This window comes from Miscanthus floridulus, chromosome 8 (genome assembly GCF_019320115.1).
Source record: "Miscanthus floridulus cultivar M001 chromosome 8, ASM1932011v1, whole genome shotgun sequence".
NCBI classification, from domain to species: Eukaryota; Viridiplantae; Streptophyta; class Magnoliopsida; order Poales; family Poaceae; genus Miscanthus; species Miscanthus floridulus.
Window position 1 is genome coordinate 57,347,681 of NC_089587.1, and position 19,594 is coordinate 57,367,274.

The 19,594-nt window shown below is 42.3% G+C and overlaps 1 protein-coding gene across 1 annotated transcript; it reads right to left on the reverse strand.

Annotated features, from left to right (window-relative positions):
* Window positions 1-13,486: 13,486 nt before the first annotated feature.
* LOC136472175 (WAT1-related protein At5g47470-like) lies at window positions 13,487-15,665 on the reverse strand. Its single transcript, XM_066469910.1, has 7 exons — window positions 15,439-15,665; window positions 15,166-15,231; window positions 14,620-14,736; window positions 14,282-14,513; window positions 14,022-14,183; window positions 13,742-13,893; window positions 13,487-13,622 (listed from the first exon to the last, which is right to left on the reverse strand). The coding sequence occupies exons 1-7, from the start codon at window positions 15,663-15,665 to the stop codon at window positions 13,487-13,489; spliced, it is 1,092 nt and encodes a 363-aa protein (XP_066326007.1).
* Window positions 15,666-19,594: the final 3,929 nt, after the last annotated feature.

A 19,594-nucleotide genomic window follows, 5' to 3' on the forward strand; every position in this document is an offset into this window, starting at 1 on the left:
CTCCGAGTTCTTCTAGTGCTTCCCGAATCTTATTGTAGGGTGTATTCACCGTGCGTCTTTCTTTGACTTCTTGTTCTAATTTTCTTCTGTCATACTCAGCCAGGTCTGACTCATATTTAATCCAAGCTTCCTTGCGCTGCTAGCACGGCATTGGCGTCCTTGTTTCAATTTGTTTCTTCTTTCTCTAGCTTGCTTCTGACTCTCGGTCTCACCATCGTGCCCCTGGATAAAGGGTGATATGTTGGACTCAGATTCGTCCGATGATCTAATGTCGGGTGCCTCTGGGGGGACCAGAGGTGATCGAGGATGGCGAACCATGAATACTTCTCGTGTGTGAATTGTTCTGTTATTGGTGTTGGTTTCCACACTGTTGGAGTTGTTGATGGTTTTAGTAGAGGCTTCAAGGTCGCAGATCGAGTCTCCTTCTTGATAGGGTAGAATTGTCATAGCCGTCGTGCCGACTAGTTGGGTTCTGCTGTCTTCAGGAACAGAACCTGGCCAGTGGACGATGCAGTCTTGAGATGTTATAGTTAGTACGAGGCCTTCCTGAGCTCCTTTTAGTGGCATTCTCAGTATCAGATTGAGGGATCCTTTGGGCTATGCCTGATAAGATTTTTCCATGTTGCGGAGTCCAAACGAAAAGGGTTCTGACTTCTTGAAAGAACTCTGAGTATACTCTGAGTTGTATTCTTGATAGGCCAAGGCCACGTTCTGGAGCCCCATCGGAAAAGAACTCGGTTTCCCGAAAGAACTCGGGTAAGACTCCATCTCGGATGCGGAGCCTGAGTTTGAGTCGGATGCGCAAAGCCACGAAATCTGAGTTGAATCGGACATCACGAGCTATGCGAATCTTCTGATGAGTTGATCTATCGTAGTCGTCGAAATAAAAAGGTCTTCATGGTGATCTGAATCTTCGAGGAGACGGCTTCGAAGCTTGCCATCATCGCCTGCCTCACAGATCCATGAACCGAAGATGAAGGTTGATCCCGTCGAGAAGATCAAGTTGTAGAGGTCCGTTGAGCTCTCGGATGCAAATTCGCTAAAAGCCCCTACCTGGTGCGCCAGCTGTTGATGTTTTACCACCGATAGCCTACCATAGGGGTACCCAGGGCAGTTTGTTCGAGCTTCAGCGTATGCAGAACTTGATGGTAAACGCAAGAGACAGTCGATTTATCCTGGTTCGGGCCCTCGACTGTGATCGAGTAATAGCCTTCTGTCCAGTTAGCCTTTGCGTTGGATCGATTGTAAAGTGTTGTGTTATGTTGTGTTGTGTCGTCTCTTCTAAACTCTCGATCTAAGGAGCCCTGCCCTCCTTTATATAGTCAGGAGGCCAGAGTCCTAGTCGGTTTACAATGTAGAGTCCTAGTAGGATTATAGGGTAATATTACTACTAGGATTACATAGGAGGAATCCTAATCAAACTAGATCTCCTCTCTTCCTTGCGGTGTATCCCGTGGGTCCTGCACCGACAGATACCATGTCTTTGGCATTGTGAAGTAATGGAGAGTGTTTTAGTGCGGGCCTTGCATTACATAGACAATAACTGTGGTTATACAATCCAAGACATACACTACTAGCAGTGGAGACAGGCTATAGTTGCGACAGGTTTGTAAGGTTCATGTGTTAGTTAAGTTTATTCGTACTGTTATGTTTAATTAGATTTATTCAAATAGTTATGTTTAATTTGGTTTATTTGTATGGATATTTTAATTATGTTTGTATGCAAGTTAATTATGTTTCATTAGGTTTATTTGTATGGATATTATAATTATGTTTGTATGGATTGAAATTTAACTCGTGTAGGATTGAAATGCATATGCAAATAAAAAACCAAAGAAATAAAAACACAAGGCATTATGATGGAGTAATAAATAAAAACAAAAAAACCTTTTAGTCAGGGTTAAAGGGTACCTTTAATCCCGGTTTTTGTTACAAACCAGAACTAAAAGTCCCTCACCTGCCGACCACTGCTCCCACCTACCACGCCACTTGATCACCACTCATCCCACCTACCACCCCACTGCTCATGCTTATAAAACCGGCCATCGGGCGCCATTCATCTCCTAGGATGACATGCATTTAGTGTTCTATTGTACCCAATTCTTTCCCAATTCATTTGTTGTTGTTTGTCCAATTTCCTATCCACATATATGGCCACTCTATGGGAGAAAGCCCTCCACATATAAATTTTATTACGCATAGTCAGCAATGATGCACACAAGAGGTACTACAAGAATGTTTTTAAAGATGGAGCAACACCGAAGCCTGGAGAAACTGGGTGTGACGCCCGTGCAACGTAATTGTTGCATGGGTTGTCTTCTACCTTAATGGATCCATCCTCTACGGTGTGCTCTAGACTGTGTGTGGATTGTCTATCCATGCATGGCATGAATGGGCTATCCGCTGGTTGATGGATCCATCCAAGCCGATTGTCTGTCCATTCATGGCATGAATGTACTGTCTTCCGGAGAGGCATGGGTTCATCAGAGCTCGTGCAACCGCCCCCTTCAGCATCCACCTCCGGCATCCTCTAGGACCTATTTGACCCTCTTGGTGCTAGAAGAATGTTTTTGACGTGGTTATTTTATATTGAAAATTGTGTTCTTGCCCCTGTCCAGCAATCTAATTATGATTTTGCTCTTGTTTTTTCAACTTTGTGATTTTGCCCTCGTTATTTTGAAACGAACCCTCCATTTGCCCCTGGTGTGGATATCTGTTAGATGGACATGGAATAAATAAATTAAAAAAATCAAAATCCCTAAAAACAAAGCCTAAAAGACCATGTTATCCTTCATCTTATCTTTAGCCTTCTGCTCGTGTAGCCGCAAGCAAGCCACACGGGTCAAATTCTGATTTGAAATAATTACAAATTATGCCAAATATATTTGAGCAAATGTATCAAACCATTTTTGTCAAAAACACAATATAAATGTATTTTTCAAATCAAGGGTAAAATCACAAATACTCATAAGAACAAGGGGTAAAATCACATGGGTATTTTTGTCCAATTGTACAAAAGTTAACACCGTTAGGGGAGGATTACGAAATAGGGGCAAAGTGATGCTTTGTTTTGAAAACGCAGGGGCAAATTCACGAAGTCAAAAAAACAGGGGCAAAATCATGATTTCAATACAAAACAGGGGTATAAATGCAAGAGCTCCTATTTTATAATATGTTAGTATACTTTGATTGTAACATTGACCTACTGAGAGAAGGTCTTTGTTATCATATATGTAATTTTTATGTACCCCAAATATTTATTCTAAGGGTCTCTAAGATCTTTATTATTGTTTTCGATGTCGCATGTGTCTCATATACGAACTTTTCAAACGACCTTAGATTGAGAAATATCCAAAATAAAAGTTGTAGATCTCGAAAAGTTATACAACTTTTAGTTGACAACTTTTTCATTTGAAGTCATCTTGTCAAGGAAAACTATGTTTAAAATTTCTCAAATTTGAAATTTGAATTTTTAAAATAACCTCCAATGGAGAAACAACCAATACAAAAGTTGTAGATCTCGAAAAGTTATTCAACTTTATAGTTGACAACTTTTTTATTTGGAATCATCTACTATTTTGAAATTATGTTTGAAATTAAATTTTTAAAGAAGTTTAATTTCTTTTTTTAATCTCTGGCTAAAACTTGTAACTAGTCTTTCTCCATCATACTAACTTCAAATTTGATGTTTTTTTCCCTAAAATTTTCTAAAATCATGCTCTATCAATTTATTGTGTTCCGATCTGCCTTCATTTTGGTCATCTTTTCATGTGAATTTGTTTTATCAATTCAAAATTTGATTCTAAAAAAAATATCAACTTCAAATAACATTTTGAAGCAGTAAATAAATTCAGCTAGGAAATTCATAAGCATAAAAGTTAAATAACTTTTCGAGATCTACAACTTTCATTTTGGTCATTTCTTCGTTCGATAAAGCGGTAGTAAACATTGTTCAAACTATATGAGAGATATGTAAATTTTGAACAATGTTTACTACCACTTTGTCGGATGAAAAAATGACTAAAATAAAAGTTGTAGATCTCTAAAAGTTATACAACTTTGTAATTGACAACTTTTTGATTTAAAAATATTTTGTCAAGGAAATTTATGTTTGAATTTCTCAAATTTTAAATTTGAATTTTCAAAATGTCCTCAAATGGAGAAATGACCAAAACAAAAGTTGTAGATTTCAAAAAGTTATGCAACTTTGTAGTTGACAATTTTTTTCATTTGAAATCATATTGTCAAGGAAAACTATATTTGAATTTCTTAAATTTGAAATTTGAATTTTTAAAATGTAATTATAATTTATAGCATATGTTATTAAACATGTAATGAAACAAAAGCATTATAAAATGTATATGAAAGCATTTTTGTATTGCAATTTTTGAGCTATATTTTTTATTACGCAATTGCTAATTTTTAGCCTATTTATGTTAAAGAAAATGTTAAACATTGTTGCATGGGCGGGAAACGAAACTGCCGGGTAGGCAGCAGTTTCGCCGCGCGCCAAAAGAATGCTTTAGTACCGGGTTGGGCCAAAAACTGGGACTAAAGGCCTTTAGTCCCGGTTACTGGTCCAACCTGGGACTAAAGGTTGTGGGCCTATATTTACTCGTCTCTGCTCTTCTTCTTCCACCTTACAATCGCCGCCACCTAGAAAACCGGATCGATCCACCACCCCACCGCTCGCCACCCGCGCAGTGCACCTGTCCGACCTCGCCCTCTTCTCCAGCTCACGCGACGAGCCCTCGTTCTCGTTTCCCCGGCCCGAGCAGCGGTGCCCTCGTCCTCGACCACCGGTGGCCGGCCGACCTCGACCTCTCATCCTCGGCTCCGACGCGTGCGGCTAGCCCTCGTCCTCGGCTCCGGCGCGCGCGGCTCGTCCTTGTCTCCAGCGCACGCGGCGGCGCCCTCGTCCTCATCCTCGTCCACCGGCGGTCGGTCGGCCTCGACCTCTCGTCCTTGGCTCTAGAGCGCGTGGCTCACCCTCGTCCTCGGCTCAGGGGTGCGTGGCTCGTCCTCATCCTTGGCTCCGGTGCGGGCGGCGGTTCCCTCGCCGTCGACTCGAATTGGTCGGCCTCCCCCTCATCCTCACGCCGCGCGCAGCTGCGCCCTCGTCCTTGTTTCCGGTCGTGCCAGCCTCGCCCTCATCCTTGTCTCCCCGACGCGCACGGCGGCATCCTCGTCCTAGTCTCCGGCCAGCCTCGTCCTTATCCTCCTCTCCGCCAGCGCCTTCGTCTCCGGCCTCCACGTCATTTCCGTCGGCGCCTTCGTCTCCGTCCTCGACCTCGATCGTCTCCGACCTCGCCTCGCTGCTACGCTGTCAGGTGTGTCAACCCCGTCTCATCATATCCCTTCCTACCGTGTGAAATCGAGCACTCACCCCTAATAACTTAAGCTAATTGGCTAGCTATTTGTATTCGATCGGACTTGTATTTGCTTTAGTGATATATTTTGATACAAATTGATATGTATATATATGCGGAAAGATACTGACTTTGGTGATATAAATTTTGATATATTAACTTTAGTGTGATATATTGTATATATATGGTATGCATATTGTGGGGTCCTGTTATATGAATTTTGATATATAGGGTTTACATGTTAATTTTGATATATAGACTTTAGTGCCTGATATTTTGGTATATGAAAAATATTTACTTCAGTGATATATATGAATTTTGATATTTTGTATATACATATATATGAATATATGAATTTTGATGTATGAATTCATATATTGACTCCAGTAATATGAATTTTTATATATTAACTTTAGTGAGAAGAGATGGCTGGATGTCTCCCTGAACCGATTGTCCCGAGTTGAGGCTATTGTATTACTTGGAAATTCGAACCAAGGTTGTCGACTGTACCGTTTAATCATCCTAGCATAGTAAGCAACGATATATGTTTTAATACATTAATATGTTTTAAATATGCTTGTACACAATATATTTTTCTGATATGTATATATATGTATTTCTTAAATATACCGTAGGTAATTGACCCAATTATTTGGCTTGAAGAGACACTTTCATATTTTGGGTTGAGGGAGTGGATACTGAGAGCTTTGATGTAGATAATGGTCGATTGGTCCAATATCGAATTGGCTTTTTCATCGCCGCTAGGAGAGGTACAGGTGTTGTACAAATCTCAGAGATAGAAATAAAGGCACCTGAGAAATCTATTGCATAAAAATATGTTGTCAATGCATGTTTGAATAAGCTTACAAATATTGAGTACACCCTACCTACACTATCCTCCTTGACGATACAAGCAATAGATGCGGGCTTGTATCATGATGGTGTGGGTTTCTGTGCAAGAATTGCTCGAACCAACCGAAATGATGTGGTAAAATCGAAGTCAAACTCATAGCTTATTTCTAGATTTATTTTTATTGGAAAACTTTGTTCTTATATCCATTTTTTCTACCAACATTGTTGAGGACTATGACTTAACCTATGTAGATTGTAGCTTTGAAGCCATTCTAAACCAGACAATGTATGCATTGGGTTTTGATTGGAAATATGCCAATGAATGGCCAACACTCACTACGGAAGGATTTCAGGAAAAGCTGGTTATGACTAAGAGGGGATCATCTGACCCACTGGCTTCTCGACTACTGCTTTCCGTCGTTAGTAGACCCTATGCTCATACTTTTGAAGCAAGGGAGAGTGCACTACTTAATACGTTGCTCTACGTCAATGATATTTGTGGATACAAAATCGGTGACCTACACTTCACCGAGTACATAATACGACGTAGTCGGCGGTGATCTACTTGCGCTTGCATCAACTTTGGTGTGTAAATTGAACATCTAGCTAGCTAGTTTGTATTGACTTGGTTTAAATTATTATGATTTGTATGAACTTGATGAATGGGGATGATCATTGTAATATATAAACTCTTATTTCATTAATTTTATTCTTATTTATGGACGACGTACAATATTACAACATATACATATAATGCGTGTATGAAAACTATTTGAAATGAAAACAAATTAAATAGAAAGAAACCGTAAAAGAAAAGAAAAGAAAAGTGATATTCAGTCCCGTTTGGTTATACCAACCGGGACTGGAGATGCTCGCCCTCAGGCGCCGGCCTGGAGCCCCTTTAGTTCCGGTTGGTATAACCAACCGAGACTAAATGGCTCCATTCAATCCTGGTTGTGAGGCCCGGGACTAAAGGACGGGCCGTTAGTCTCGGATTGGCGGGATTAGAGGGGGTTTTCTAACTGGGACTGTCACCCAATCCTGCACTAGTGATTGCAAGTGTTTCGGCTATTTCCGAGATATGTTGCAAGTGTTTCATATCGATGTTACAAAAGTAGATCTAATGTTGCATATGTTACGATATAATCCACCTGCCACGACTATCTGCTGCAGCTGCTAAGGCGCCGTGTTGTAGGGAGAAAACCATATAAGTGGACGGGGATGGCGGCAGGGACGCAGGTGATCCCTGCGTGCGCGCGGGAAGCAGGCGAGCGGCGCAGCTGGGAAGCGCAAGGAGCAGTAGGTCGGAGAGGGGCGCGGGAAGCAGAAAAGCCTACGAGAGCGGCGTGGGCGGTCCCTACCTGTATGTACAGTAGGCGTTCGTGTGGACGTGCAGCAGGCGCTGCAGGCCTCTGGACTCGTGCGTCCGTCCGACACTTCCGTATAAAAATGGCATGCAACACTGTGATTAGGCCGGATACATTCACCCCTTCAGCGCTTTTCGTTCAGTTACTGTCACGTGTGACGATATCATTGCTAGTCACAATACTGATCTTTTAAACAGAAAAAAGGTGATCTCAAGCGCCACTGATTAAGTGTTGAAAAATGCTAAGATCATAATCCAGAATAAAAAAACGAGAAGTGAAATAGGGGGCGCGGATCGGAATGAATCCTCTGATAATGTTCTCCCGGGCTAGATGCGGGGTTGATTACATTCTTGAAATCTTGATGAAGAGCTCTCTTCTCTCTTCTTCTTACGGCCCTGTTCGCTTTTCTTATAATAATCTATCTTTTTCAGTTTATTTTTTTAACCGGAATAGTGTTTTTCTCTTACAACAAATTAGTCGTCTTTTTCAGCTTGTTTTTCCGGAACAGTGTTTTGTCTCATAACAAATCAGCTAGAACATAACAGTGTTTGGGATATCCATGCATGCGCTCTCTCTCTCTACCCGATCCCGATGCCTTGATGCCTGATTTGATGGTGAACGCTAGCTGTTGTATATGTAACGTTGGAAAACATCACCAGGCGTTGAACCTGGACGCCTTGTTTGTCAATGGAGTTTGGGAACTTTTCTTCAGATCAGCTATATATTCGAGATAGTATACACCTTTATCTCCTTTGTCACTTATTATTATATACACTGAACCTGGACAGGTTTTTCTAATGTTACAGGAAGCTTTTTATTAAATTTTAAAAACATTACTTCAAGTTGATACAAAACATCGGAGTCACCATGTGTCTATCAGTTGATACAAAACATTACTTCAAGTTGATACAAAACATCTGATACATTCTAGTGGCTATCAGTTCGTAAACTAGAAAGTCACCATGTGTCTTAGAGAAGACATCTCCTTACCCACATGCGCCAACTATTGTGAGACTTCTATAACCATATCCGGTGAAGCCGGCTTCAACTTAATAGCCTAGATATCTAGCCAGTGCTTAACCAAAAGTTGAACTATTTTTTTTTTCTTTTTGGAAACAATATCATTCCCGCTACACCGTAGTGACCGACGAGTTGCAGCTGCTCCTAGCAAAATTAGTGGATTCAAAACCTTGCTAAAACCCCTTAGCCATCTCCCAAACATTTGTGATACATTGTGAAATTTTGTTAGACCCATCACTACTTGCATAATTAATAATTAGCCAAACAACTTGGCACTACCACAGAAAGTATTTATAGGCGGCTAGAAAGCCTTTATAAAGGCGGCGGTGTAGCCGTCTTACTTTTTTTATTTCTACACATCAACAATTTATAGAGACGGCTAAAAACATGAGACGTCACTACAAATGGATTTCTAGGGGTGGTTGAAAACAGGAACCGTCTCTAGAAAAAATTACAAATCGGGCCAAAAATAGCAAGTTTTAATCCATAAAGGTGCCATTAGAAGTCTCATGTCAGGCGATTTTTGTGTGCTTGCAGGCTAGGAAGCCTTTATAAAGGTGGCTGGTCCAGCTGCTTCTACGTTTCTATTTCTACAAATCAACAATCCGTAGAGATGGCTAAGAACTTGAGCCAACACTACAAATAGATTTTTAGGGGTGGCTGAAAAAAGGAGCCATCTCCAGAAATCACAAATCGGGCCAAAAAACCGCCAAAAACATTTAATCCACAAATGCACCATTAGAAGTCTCATGTACCTCATGCCTTGCACGTAACTATCTTGACCACTACACCCCAAATTAACTTGGGAATAAAGGGCACGAACATTCCCCTAGTATTCACTTGTGATCAAAGCCTGCTGAATAGCAAAATGCTGCAAAAAACTTGCTGCATCCAAGTAAATAAGGGGTTTGGTGCAGGGCCAATTTGTTTGTGCTTGTAAGCTCATGCGTGTATATAGGTGAATTGTCCATCTTTTTTGTAAGTGTAAGTTTTTAGGTTAAACTAGTTGACCCATACAACTTAATATGGCATTAGAATCAAAGGCCTCGAGCCCAAATCCTGACCACCGCAATTTAAATAAAAGAATTGTTTTCCAGTACTGCAGTCACATTCAATTTCTAAGGCCTGAGCGAGCCTTCAGGTGATGGGAAACTCAACTGATCGAAGAAAGGGTAAAAAAAAACGGAATTATAAAACTCGAGAAAGACACAGATGCATTGAAATGATACATGAATTCTTGGATCTCCTATCTATTTGTGCATTTGGATATGCAAGAACTGTGCATGGTTACAACAGGAGCAACGTTCCCTCCATGAGCTATTGAATTTTCTAGGATTCGATCAAGCTCTCACAGCACTATATCACACGTGCCCACCAGAGATTCCTTATTAGGCCTCCCTCCGGAATTAATCCTGCAGCAATCACGGCCAGGTGCATCCATTCAAACTACCTCCTCGTAGAACGAATGCATGCATGTGCCTTCAGGCGTGTACACGAACGAGGAAGAATTGGAGAGCATGCAGAGACCAGAAGCCAGCTCTTCCATCTTATAAATACCAGGCACCACCTCTCTATGTTCATCGTCCAAGATAGGTGAAGTCCAACGCATGTTTTAGGGTTTGGAGTTCTTGGTTGGTTGTCCCCTGGAGTTCCCTGCAAACACTTCACAAGCTAGACCATAGTATGCCCTTGCACAATGTGGTATCTGATTACCTAGCTAGCTAGTGAAGTGTTTGGGGGAACTCTAGGTGTTACCCAACAATATCTCATAGGTGTGTGGAACAGTAAAATGTATTGAGAATAAGGAGAGTCACGCTTGGTGTTACCAGGAGTTCCCTTCAAACACTTCACATGGAGCTTTGCATTGGCAGATGTAGTCTTGAGACCAATGTGAAGTGTTTGGGGGAACTCTAGGTGTTACCCAGCAATATTTCACAGGTGTGTGGATCGGTAAAATGTCTTGATAAGGAGGATTACGCTTGGTGTTATCAAGAGTTCCCTTCAAGCACTTCACATTGGCGGATGTAGTCTTGAGACCAATGTGAAGTGTTTGGAGGAACTCTTGATGCCAACAAACATTTTTGCCCAAATAGTTGGTTTCGTAGTTTGTAGCCGGTTGCTTCCCGGAGTTCCTCCCAAACACTTCATCAGCTAGGCCATGCACAACGTGGACCTACTTTAGGCGGCTAGTGAAGTGTTTGGGTGAACTCTAGGTAGCACTTAGACAATTTGCACACCAAGTCAATAATGAATTGGAAGGTAGAGGTTAGTAGAGTCACACTTGGTGTCTCCAGGAGTTCCCTTCAAGCACTTCACATGGAGCATTTTTTGTCTTGGAGAAAGCATAATTTGATGCATTGTGAAGTGCTTGGGGGAACTCTTGATGTCAACAAGTATATTATGAATGTGATACGACCTTCTCATGATGCACTTTCTCTGTGGGTCAAGCAGGAGCACATGGTTTGTTAACTTGTCTGTTATCACCAATTCACTATATGTTCCTTTCTAGCACTTCATACAATACTTTACTCAATCATTTCTCATGCCATATTGTTTTTTTAACAAATCAAGCAGGGGAGCTGCCAATTATATTAATAAAGAAGACGGCCTAGACTGGACAAACAACGGTCTCAAAGGGGATACAACAGAAAACAACACTAGTAGCAACAGCGCCATAACAACTAACTAATACAAATATACTAATAACAACTTTCTCTCAACGCGTGATCAAACCAAACAATCACAACAAAGTCAAACCCCTAAAGAAAGGACAAAGAAACCACAACCATCATGTCTCAGGCATTCTGCATAGCCTTACATTGCATCCTCATTGAGCTTCCCATCATTACCAGCATTGCTCAAATCTTTTAACACATTACATTGTGCAAGAGGTCACTCTGATGAAGCATTTATCTATCATAGGACTTACATTGTGTCTTGTTGTTGTGGTCAATGCAGAAGTGGGATGTATAGGAAGAGGGCATGCGAGATCTTTGCCTAGAAAGCTTTCCCCACAAAAATCCTAGGGACATGTTTCCCTACCATTTTTTGTGCCTTTCCCTAGGATTTCCACTCTAGGGCGAAACTAGTGGATTCCAGTAGTGAGCTAGATGGAGTGGTCAGAAGAGAAGTTGCCTCTATCATTGGATCCCGTATCAACTGAGACTCTTCTATGTTGACCTCGGTCGTGGAATGGGTAGGGCAATCGTCGATGATTATAAGAATGATGGGTTCCTTAATTGTCACATGTGTATCAACTTGCTAATCATTAGAAGCATTCTCTACCAAAACAACATCCTCAATAGAGGTAGCATTCTAAATCAACGTCTGATATATCAAATCGATAGTGGAGATCACTGAGGTCACCTCAATGCTTGCTCCGTGAGTGTCTTTTGGTGAATCTCTGTGCCAGCCACACTTCTATGGTCATCTCAACGTGTGCAAATACATACCATATTGTAGACAAGAGTCATATATAAAGTACGATCTTGTGGTGCAAATACATACCATATTGTCTTTTGGTTCATTAATTATTAGCATTTCCTGCAAGGATTCGCATAGGAGTTGATTATGTTTTACTCACTTCCTGTTTCAGTAACTCTCAGAGAGTCGATTCAACTTGCAGCTGTGCCGAAAGTTTTTGCGACCAAAATTGGCAGTTTTGTGTAAGCTGGAAAAAAACAGGTGACCTGATTTTCCAAACCAGGTGGTCCGGTTTTGGTAAGCTTGAAATTAGTGATCGGACTCCACCGTTATATAGGTCTCGTCGAGATGGTCGAAATATATGCATGGAACGTTTAATTTAGAGCCCAAATAATAGAATTACGATCTTTGGGAGAACCTCCCCTCATAAAACGGGTGAAAACCGGGTGACCCTTAACTGTCCAAATTGCATTTGAGTTGGTTAAGATTGCAAATCAGGATGTACTGAACTCTAGCTCAGAAATAAACCTCTTACCCTATATATAAATATAAAGGATCATGGCTAATTGAGGGTATTCAATATCGTAATTTTCTCTTCAAGCCCTAAATTATTGTTCTTCCTTAACCTCAGCAGCGATCGAATGCGCTCTAGCTGGCCAAACGATGCTAGACCAACCCCAGGTGCATTTTTCCCATAAGGTCCCTGGCTCCCGGCCGAGTGCTCCTGTTTGATGCTGAAATATACTAAGATAGGGTCATCCTGTTTGGGTCATCTGGTTTTGCCAAATGCGCTGTACACATGACGTTCTCCAGTGTTTGGCGAGCACATGGTGGCAGTAGAAAGAAAGTGGGAAAAAAATATGAAATAAGGTCGACAAAGCCGCGCGACCCATCCGCCGACGCTCGCCGGGGGGAAGAAGAAAGGGTTGGGGGTTTTGGGGTTAGAGAATCCACTCACTGGCAACTGTAGAAGAGGCTTTGGGGACGTCGTGACTTACGGTGGTGACGGGCAAGACAGCAGCCGGGCAGCGGGAGATGGTGGTCGGAACGGGGGTGACTAAGGAGTCACGATGCTACTAATTAGGGGAGGACGGGGCAAGGCACGGGAGGCGGTGGGAGCCACCAGCTGTGGGTGGTGGAAGCAGGGGCGGGGGGCGGGGACGACGCCGGCGAGGACGCGCGCTCCTCATACACATGATATGTTGCGCGTGTTAACTTCGTCCCAAAACTGTCCGGGTCAACTTGATAGTTATACCAGGTAAACGGAAGAACTGTAGCAAATCCGACAAGACTGTCAACGATCCTTGATCTGTTCAGCAAAGAGAACGAAAAAGAAGAAATTTCAAGCATATTTGATTCCAAGCACAAACAAAATCAGATGTACATCCAGATGCAATTTAATTACACTAAACGATTGCACCGGGGTAGCGCGGTCAGACGATTTTGCCTGACTTATCATTGCAGCAGTGAACTCTCTATCTCACATCCGGTTTCAGACGGTGCTGTCAGATCGTCAAACATGTTGTCCTCCCTATTCTTCGCCCACAGCACCACGTACAGTCCAACAAACATGAGCACAATCCCCACAAAGCTGCAGCAAGGAAACGATATGAACATCATTAGGTGTAAATAAGTGTGCTGGTTAGCTGGACTCGGCTCAGAATTCAGAGCATGCAGCAGCATTGCATCCCTGTAATTGGCGTGCATTACCATCCCAAGCCGATCCATTGTCCGAAGAAAATGAAGCAGATGAACGCCGAGAAGACCGTCTGAAATGGGTTGAACATGGACACGAGTACAGGCCCCTTGCGCCCAATGCTTGATACCTGGAATGCCGTGCACAGGCCGATCACCACGCCTCCCTACAGTAGCAGAAGTAGTCGTTTCACTTTCTTCAGTCTTTCATTGCAGTTCTTCAAGTTACAAGAACGTAGCATATCATGTGCTGAAAGTCTGAATTCAGTAGATATAGATAGATGTGTATGTGTACCACAAGCACAATTTCGCCAATGATCCTGCTGAGGTTGTCAGCGGTCCCTGCAGTGAGCTTCCCCTCCATCAAGACCTGGACGATAGCACTGAAGATCGACCCCATCATGGCGGTGATGGAACAGATAGACAACGGTGCAGGGAATCTCTTCAGAGCTGCAGCCTAGACCAGCAGCACCACATTCAGCTAGAAATATAATTCAGACGCATAGAAGAATTGCTTACTCTACAGACCCCTGACAGTGACTATTGCTTAATTACCTGCAGAACAGTGTTGCAGGCGAAGATTATGACCCCAGTCAGAAGACAGAAACATCCAAGTATCCAATCGTGCCTGCCTTTGCCATCTGAGAGCTCTTCATCATCGCCGGGAACGGATACGCTGGGAGTAGGGTTCTTCAGGAAGCTGACGCACATTGCCCCGCTGAGGCACACCAGAGTGCCCAAGATCTTCGCTCTGGTGTACTTGCACTTCCAGTCGAACCTCTCAAACCTAATAACACATCAACAGTTAGGACTTAGGACTGCACATGTATACATGTTTAATTTTGTGAACTGACGTTCATGTTTCAGTAAAGTTCAGTCTGTACAACACTGACCCCAGGTAGGCTGCGATGACGAAGATGAAGCCAGGGCAAAGATTAGGCATGGCGGAGGCGATCGCTGGCGAGGTGCGTGCGACACCGAGCATCATGATGACTTGGTATATTGACACCCTACACAATAATGTTGGAATCGGCCACCAAGTAGTGTAATACACACCGAGGGATTAATAATGTACAAGGTACCAAGAAGAAGCCATGAATTGTGGATGCTGAGTCTAGATCGATGCACCAAATCGAACATCCTTACAGCAGATAAATGCCACTAGTACTGCAAGCGTTCATTTGAGTTTCTCTCTTTCAAGGACTAAAGATAACTTCTGGATATATATCTCTTTTAATTATGATTTTCAACGAACGAATGGTATTTTCCTCTCACAGCAAAAAAAAAGCATAAGCATTAGCATAAACCAAATTTCAATGAAACGAACAGGGCTAAGCCAAATCAGTATAAGCTATTTTGGGGAAATCAAGCATGGCATGCACAAAAGTATTGAAAAAATAAAAATAAAAAATATACTTCAGAGGAAATTGATCTCTCACCCTCCTAGTGAAATGATGATGAGCTGAACAACCAACATGGGGCTCCACACTTTGGGCCATTTCTTCCTGTAGTCAAGGCGATGCATGAAGGGACTAAATCAGCTAAATCTTAATTAACAAGCAACAATTTAAAGTCCCGTTTAATAAAGCTCCGGCTAACGAGAAATTATTTTTATTTTTTATTTAAAAGAACTAGGAGCTGATGAACCAAACGTTCGCGTGCCACTGCCATAGAGAGAGACGCACGCATCCACCCACATACGACGTACATACCTCTCGAGGGCGAGGGCGAAGGGGAGGACCACGATGGAGGAAGCGGCGCATGCGACGACGATGATGAAGAGGGAAGGGACGCCGGCGGCGAGCAGGGCGCTGAGGAACATCATGTAGAGGCCGTAGATGCACTGCACGGCGAAGAGGCCGCATATGGTGACCACGTCGGGGCACGACATGGACATCGAAACGCCGCCGCAGCACAGCATCCTCCTTGATCGATCCATGATACTATACTACTTATTAGGACTCTAGTACGTATACAACTCTCAGCCTCATCAGTATACGCGCGTGTGTCAGTGAGTATGTTCAGTGCTCGGACAAGTATATATATATATGTATGTATGTAACGTAACAGCAGGCACGATCGATGATACGCTAGCTCATTCTCGAGTGAGCGAGGCAGGATAAGAAATGTCAGCAGCAGAGGCCGGATGAAAACTTGGATTTGGATGTCAGAATGCTCGGAAATGCTGCTGGGTCGTCCGCGTCATTGGTGGCGGGCGGCGGAGTCGGCGGCCTCAGGTGCTCCGACACATGTGCATGTGTGCATGCGAGAAGCGCCGACGTGGCACCAAACGTGGCGCCGCGAGGGTGGCCCCACGGACCATGGTCCATTCTGCCCACTCCTTTCCTGGGACCGGCACCTTTCTGGAGAACGATGAATGGTGTTAAGAGTGAATGAAAATGAAAAAGATTTTTGGTAACTACTCCCTTTCTTCTGCCAAATGGATTATATACATTTGAAGGGGTGTCTTCAAGAGACAACCGTTCACCAAAGGACAGACCCCTTGGTGATGGAATTAACTGCTAATCTACTACTAATCCTAACTGTCTCATAGATGAGATCACTAGTAGAAGAGGCGTTTGTTGTGTGCAGGTGCCTCTTCGCCTGGAGACAACGTTTCACAACACTCCCCCTTGATTGAATCTTTCTTGAGATCAATGCAGCCGTAAGCTTAGATTCCTCGAAAAACCCTGTGGGGAAAATCTGAGGAATATCTATGTATAGATATGCTATAAAAACTCCTTTAAACCTTATAGGAAAAAAAAGGAGAAAATAACATATATGAGTGTGACTTAAATAAATCACTATGTCATTGGTATCCCATTAAAAACCCCAGTGGGGAAAATATTGGAGATACGACATATAGATTACTTCCCCAAAAACCTTTTTCAGGAAAAATATGAGAAGCAATATAAAGTGATATGTCGCTAAAACTCCTGTAAAAACCCAGTGGGAAAATTAGGAGAAAATATGACGATATATTATTGGTATTGCCTCTTGGATAACTCACATGAAAAACCTTTCTAGGGAAAAACCATGTATGAGTTGTGAGGGCAATATGTGTCTTTGATATTTCCCACAAAAACCCCGGTGGGGAAAATAGGAAACATGACACATGCTTATGTTAATATTACCTTATTAAAAACTTTAACAAGAAACCTTATAAGTAAAACTTGTGAAAGAAAAGAGTATAATATGATGCTGGTACAGGTCAACATTTAGGAGATGTCTCCCCCTGATTCTGGCAAATCTCGAAGTCGCCGCATACCAATTCCACGTACTAATTTTTGAAACACAGAAGTTGGTAAGGACTTAGTAAATAGGTCAGCGAGATTATCACATGACTTGATTTGCAAGATGTTTATTTCCCCGTTTTGTTGTAATTCATGGGGATAAAACAGTTTAGGAACAATATGCTTAGTGATATTGCTCTTTATGTAACCTGATTGCATCTGTGTAACACAAGCAGAATTATCTTCATAGATAATTGTAGGTGATTCGATTGAACCAATACCACATGACTGTTGTATGTGGTTAATCATTCTGCGAAGCCATACACATTCTCGTGATGCCTCGTATAGAGCAATAATTTCAGAATGATTAGTAGAGGTTGCTGTCAGAGTCTGCTTAGAAGACTTTCATGAAATAGCTGTACCTCCATGTAGGAATACAAATCCTGTTTGGGATTTTTCATTATGAGGATCAGATAAGTAACCAGCATCAGTATAACCAATCATACTGGGATCATGATTTTTCTTAAAGAATAAACCAAGATCCTTTGTGCCATTAAGGTATCTGAGGATACACTTCGCTCCCGTCCAATGACGGTGAGTTGGGTCCGCACTATGCCTAGCTAGTAAGTTCACTGCAAATGCGATATCAGGCCTGGTGCAATTTGCAAGATACATAAGTGCGCCAATGACACTGAGATATGGGATCTCTGGTCCCAACATCTTTTCCCCAATATCCCGTGGTCTAAATGGATCTTTCCCTATTTCTAAGGAACGAACAACCATCGGAGTTTTATTAGGGTATGATTTATCCATATTAAATTTCTCCAATATCTTTTGGATATAGGCTGATTGATGCACTAAAATCCCTAAAGGATGGTGCTCAAGTTGTAAGCCTAGGCAATACTTAGTCTTACCTAAATCCTTCATCTCGAATTCTCTCTTTAGATGTTTGCGTGCTTCATCTATATCTTTTGGGCTACCAATGATATTTAAATCATCAACATACACGGATATAATACAAAATCCCGTTCGAGATTTCTTAATGAAAACACATGGACAATCATCATTGTTAGAGAATCCTTTCTTTAGAAGGAATTTCCTCAGTCGGTTATACCACATTCGTCCCGACTGCTTCAAGCCATATAATGACTTTTGTAGTTTTACACAATACATGTTGCGATTTGCGTTTGGATTCGGGATTTGGATTCCATCGGGAACCTTCATGTATATGTCCGAATCAAGTGACCCATATAGATATGCTGTCACCACATCCATCAACTGCATAGATAGATGATTTTGAACTGCCAATGATATTAAGTATCAGAAAGTAATTCCACTCATTACTGGAGAATAGGTTTTATTGTAATCAATGCCAGGTCTCTGCGTGAACCCTTGTGCTACTAGCCTCGCTTTATATCTCACCACCTCATTGTTCTCATTCCGTTTTCGGACGAAAACCCATTTAAAGCCTACAGGAAAGACTTTGAAAGGTGTAGGTATTGCAGATGTGAATACCCCTCTTCTAGTGAGCGAAGCTATCTCAGCTTGAATTGCTTCTTTCCATTGAGCCCAGTCCGAGCGCTTTTTGCACTCTGCCATGGTCTTGGGATCTGGATCATTGAGAAAGATTTCTGCAATTGCTGCGGAGAAGTACATGTCGACAACAGTAGTCTTACGATCGTATGATTCTCCAGAATCTATGTAATTGATGGAAATTTCTTTCACCCCATTATTTGACTCAACATTTCCCAAAACTATGGAGTCAGGGTGTTCCGATATCCCAGGATCAGAATTTGGATGCACCGTTGATCCGGGTTGTGGATTTGGTCCTGATGTTGGATTTTTATCCACTATTGGGTGTCTACCAACTTGAGGTTGACTTGGATTTACTGATTTGGAGGATCTTGCCCTCGATATCCTCGGACGCTTACTTGTAGCTTTATCCTTAGGAGCGGCCGTACTTCTCCCCCTCTTCTTTGGAAGTGGGAGTTGAATGGTTTTTATTGGTACCCTCCACTCTTTCGGGCGCATTTCGAGCAGGATAAGAGGATTTAGTGACACCCTTATAATCAGTAAATGCTTCTGGCAGGTTATTTGCAATATGTTGCAAGTTTATGATTTTCTGAACTTGTTGTTCAGTCTCTAGAGTACGTGGATCTGAGGGGGGAATGCCTTGGGCATTCCAGATGATTTCCTGGCATTCATTTTGGTACTTGAAGTCTCCCCCTAATGCCGGGAAATGGTCCTCATTAAATATGCAGTCAGCGTATCGGGCCGTGAATAAGTCCCCTGTAAGAGGCTTGAGGTACTTGATAATTGATGGAGATTGATATCCCACATAGATACCAAGTTTCCTATGTGGACCCATAGAGGTACGCTTAGGCAGTGAGATCGGTACGTATACGGTGCAACCGAATTTTCGCAAATGGGAAATATTTAGCATATTCCCACGTACTAATTGCAATGGGGAGACTGGGAGACTACGTGATATGCAGTTGGTCGCAGTTGAATTAAGTCGGCAGCGTGTAAGACTGCATGACCCCAACATGAAGTTGGTAGGTTGCAATTTTGTAATAAGGGTCTTGCAATGAGTTTAAGTCTCTTTATAAGAGATTCTGCTAAACCATTTTGTGTA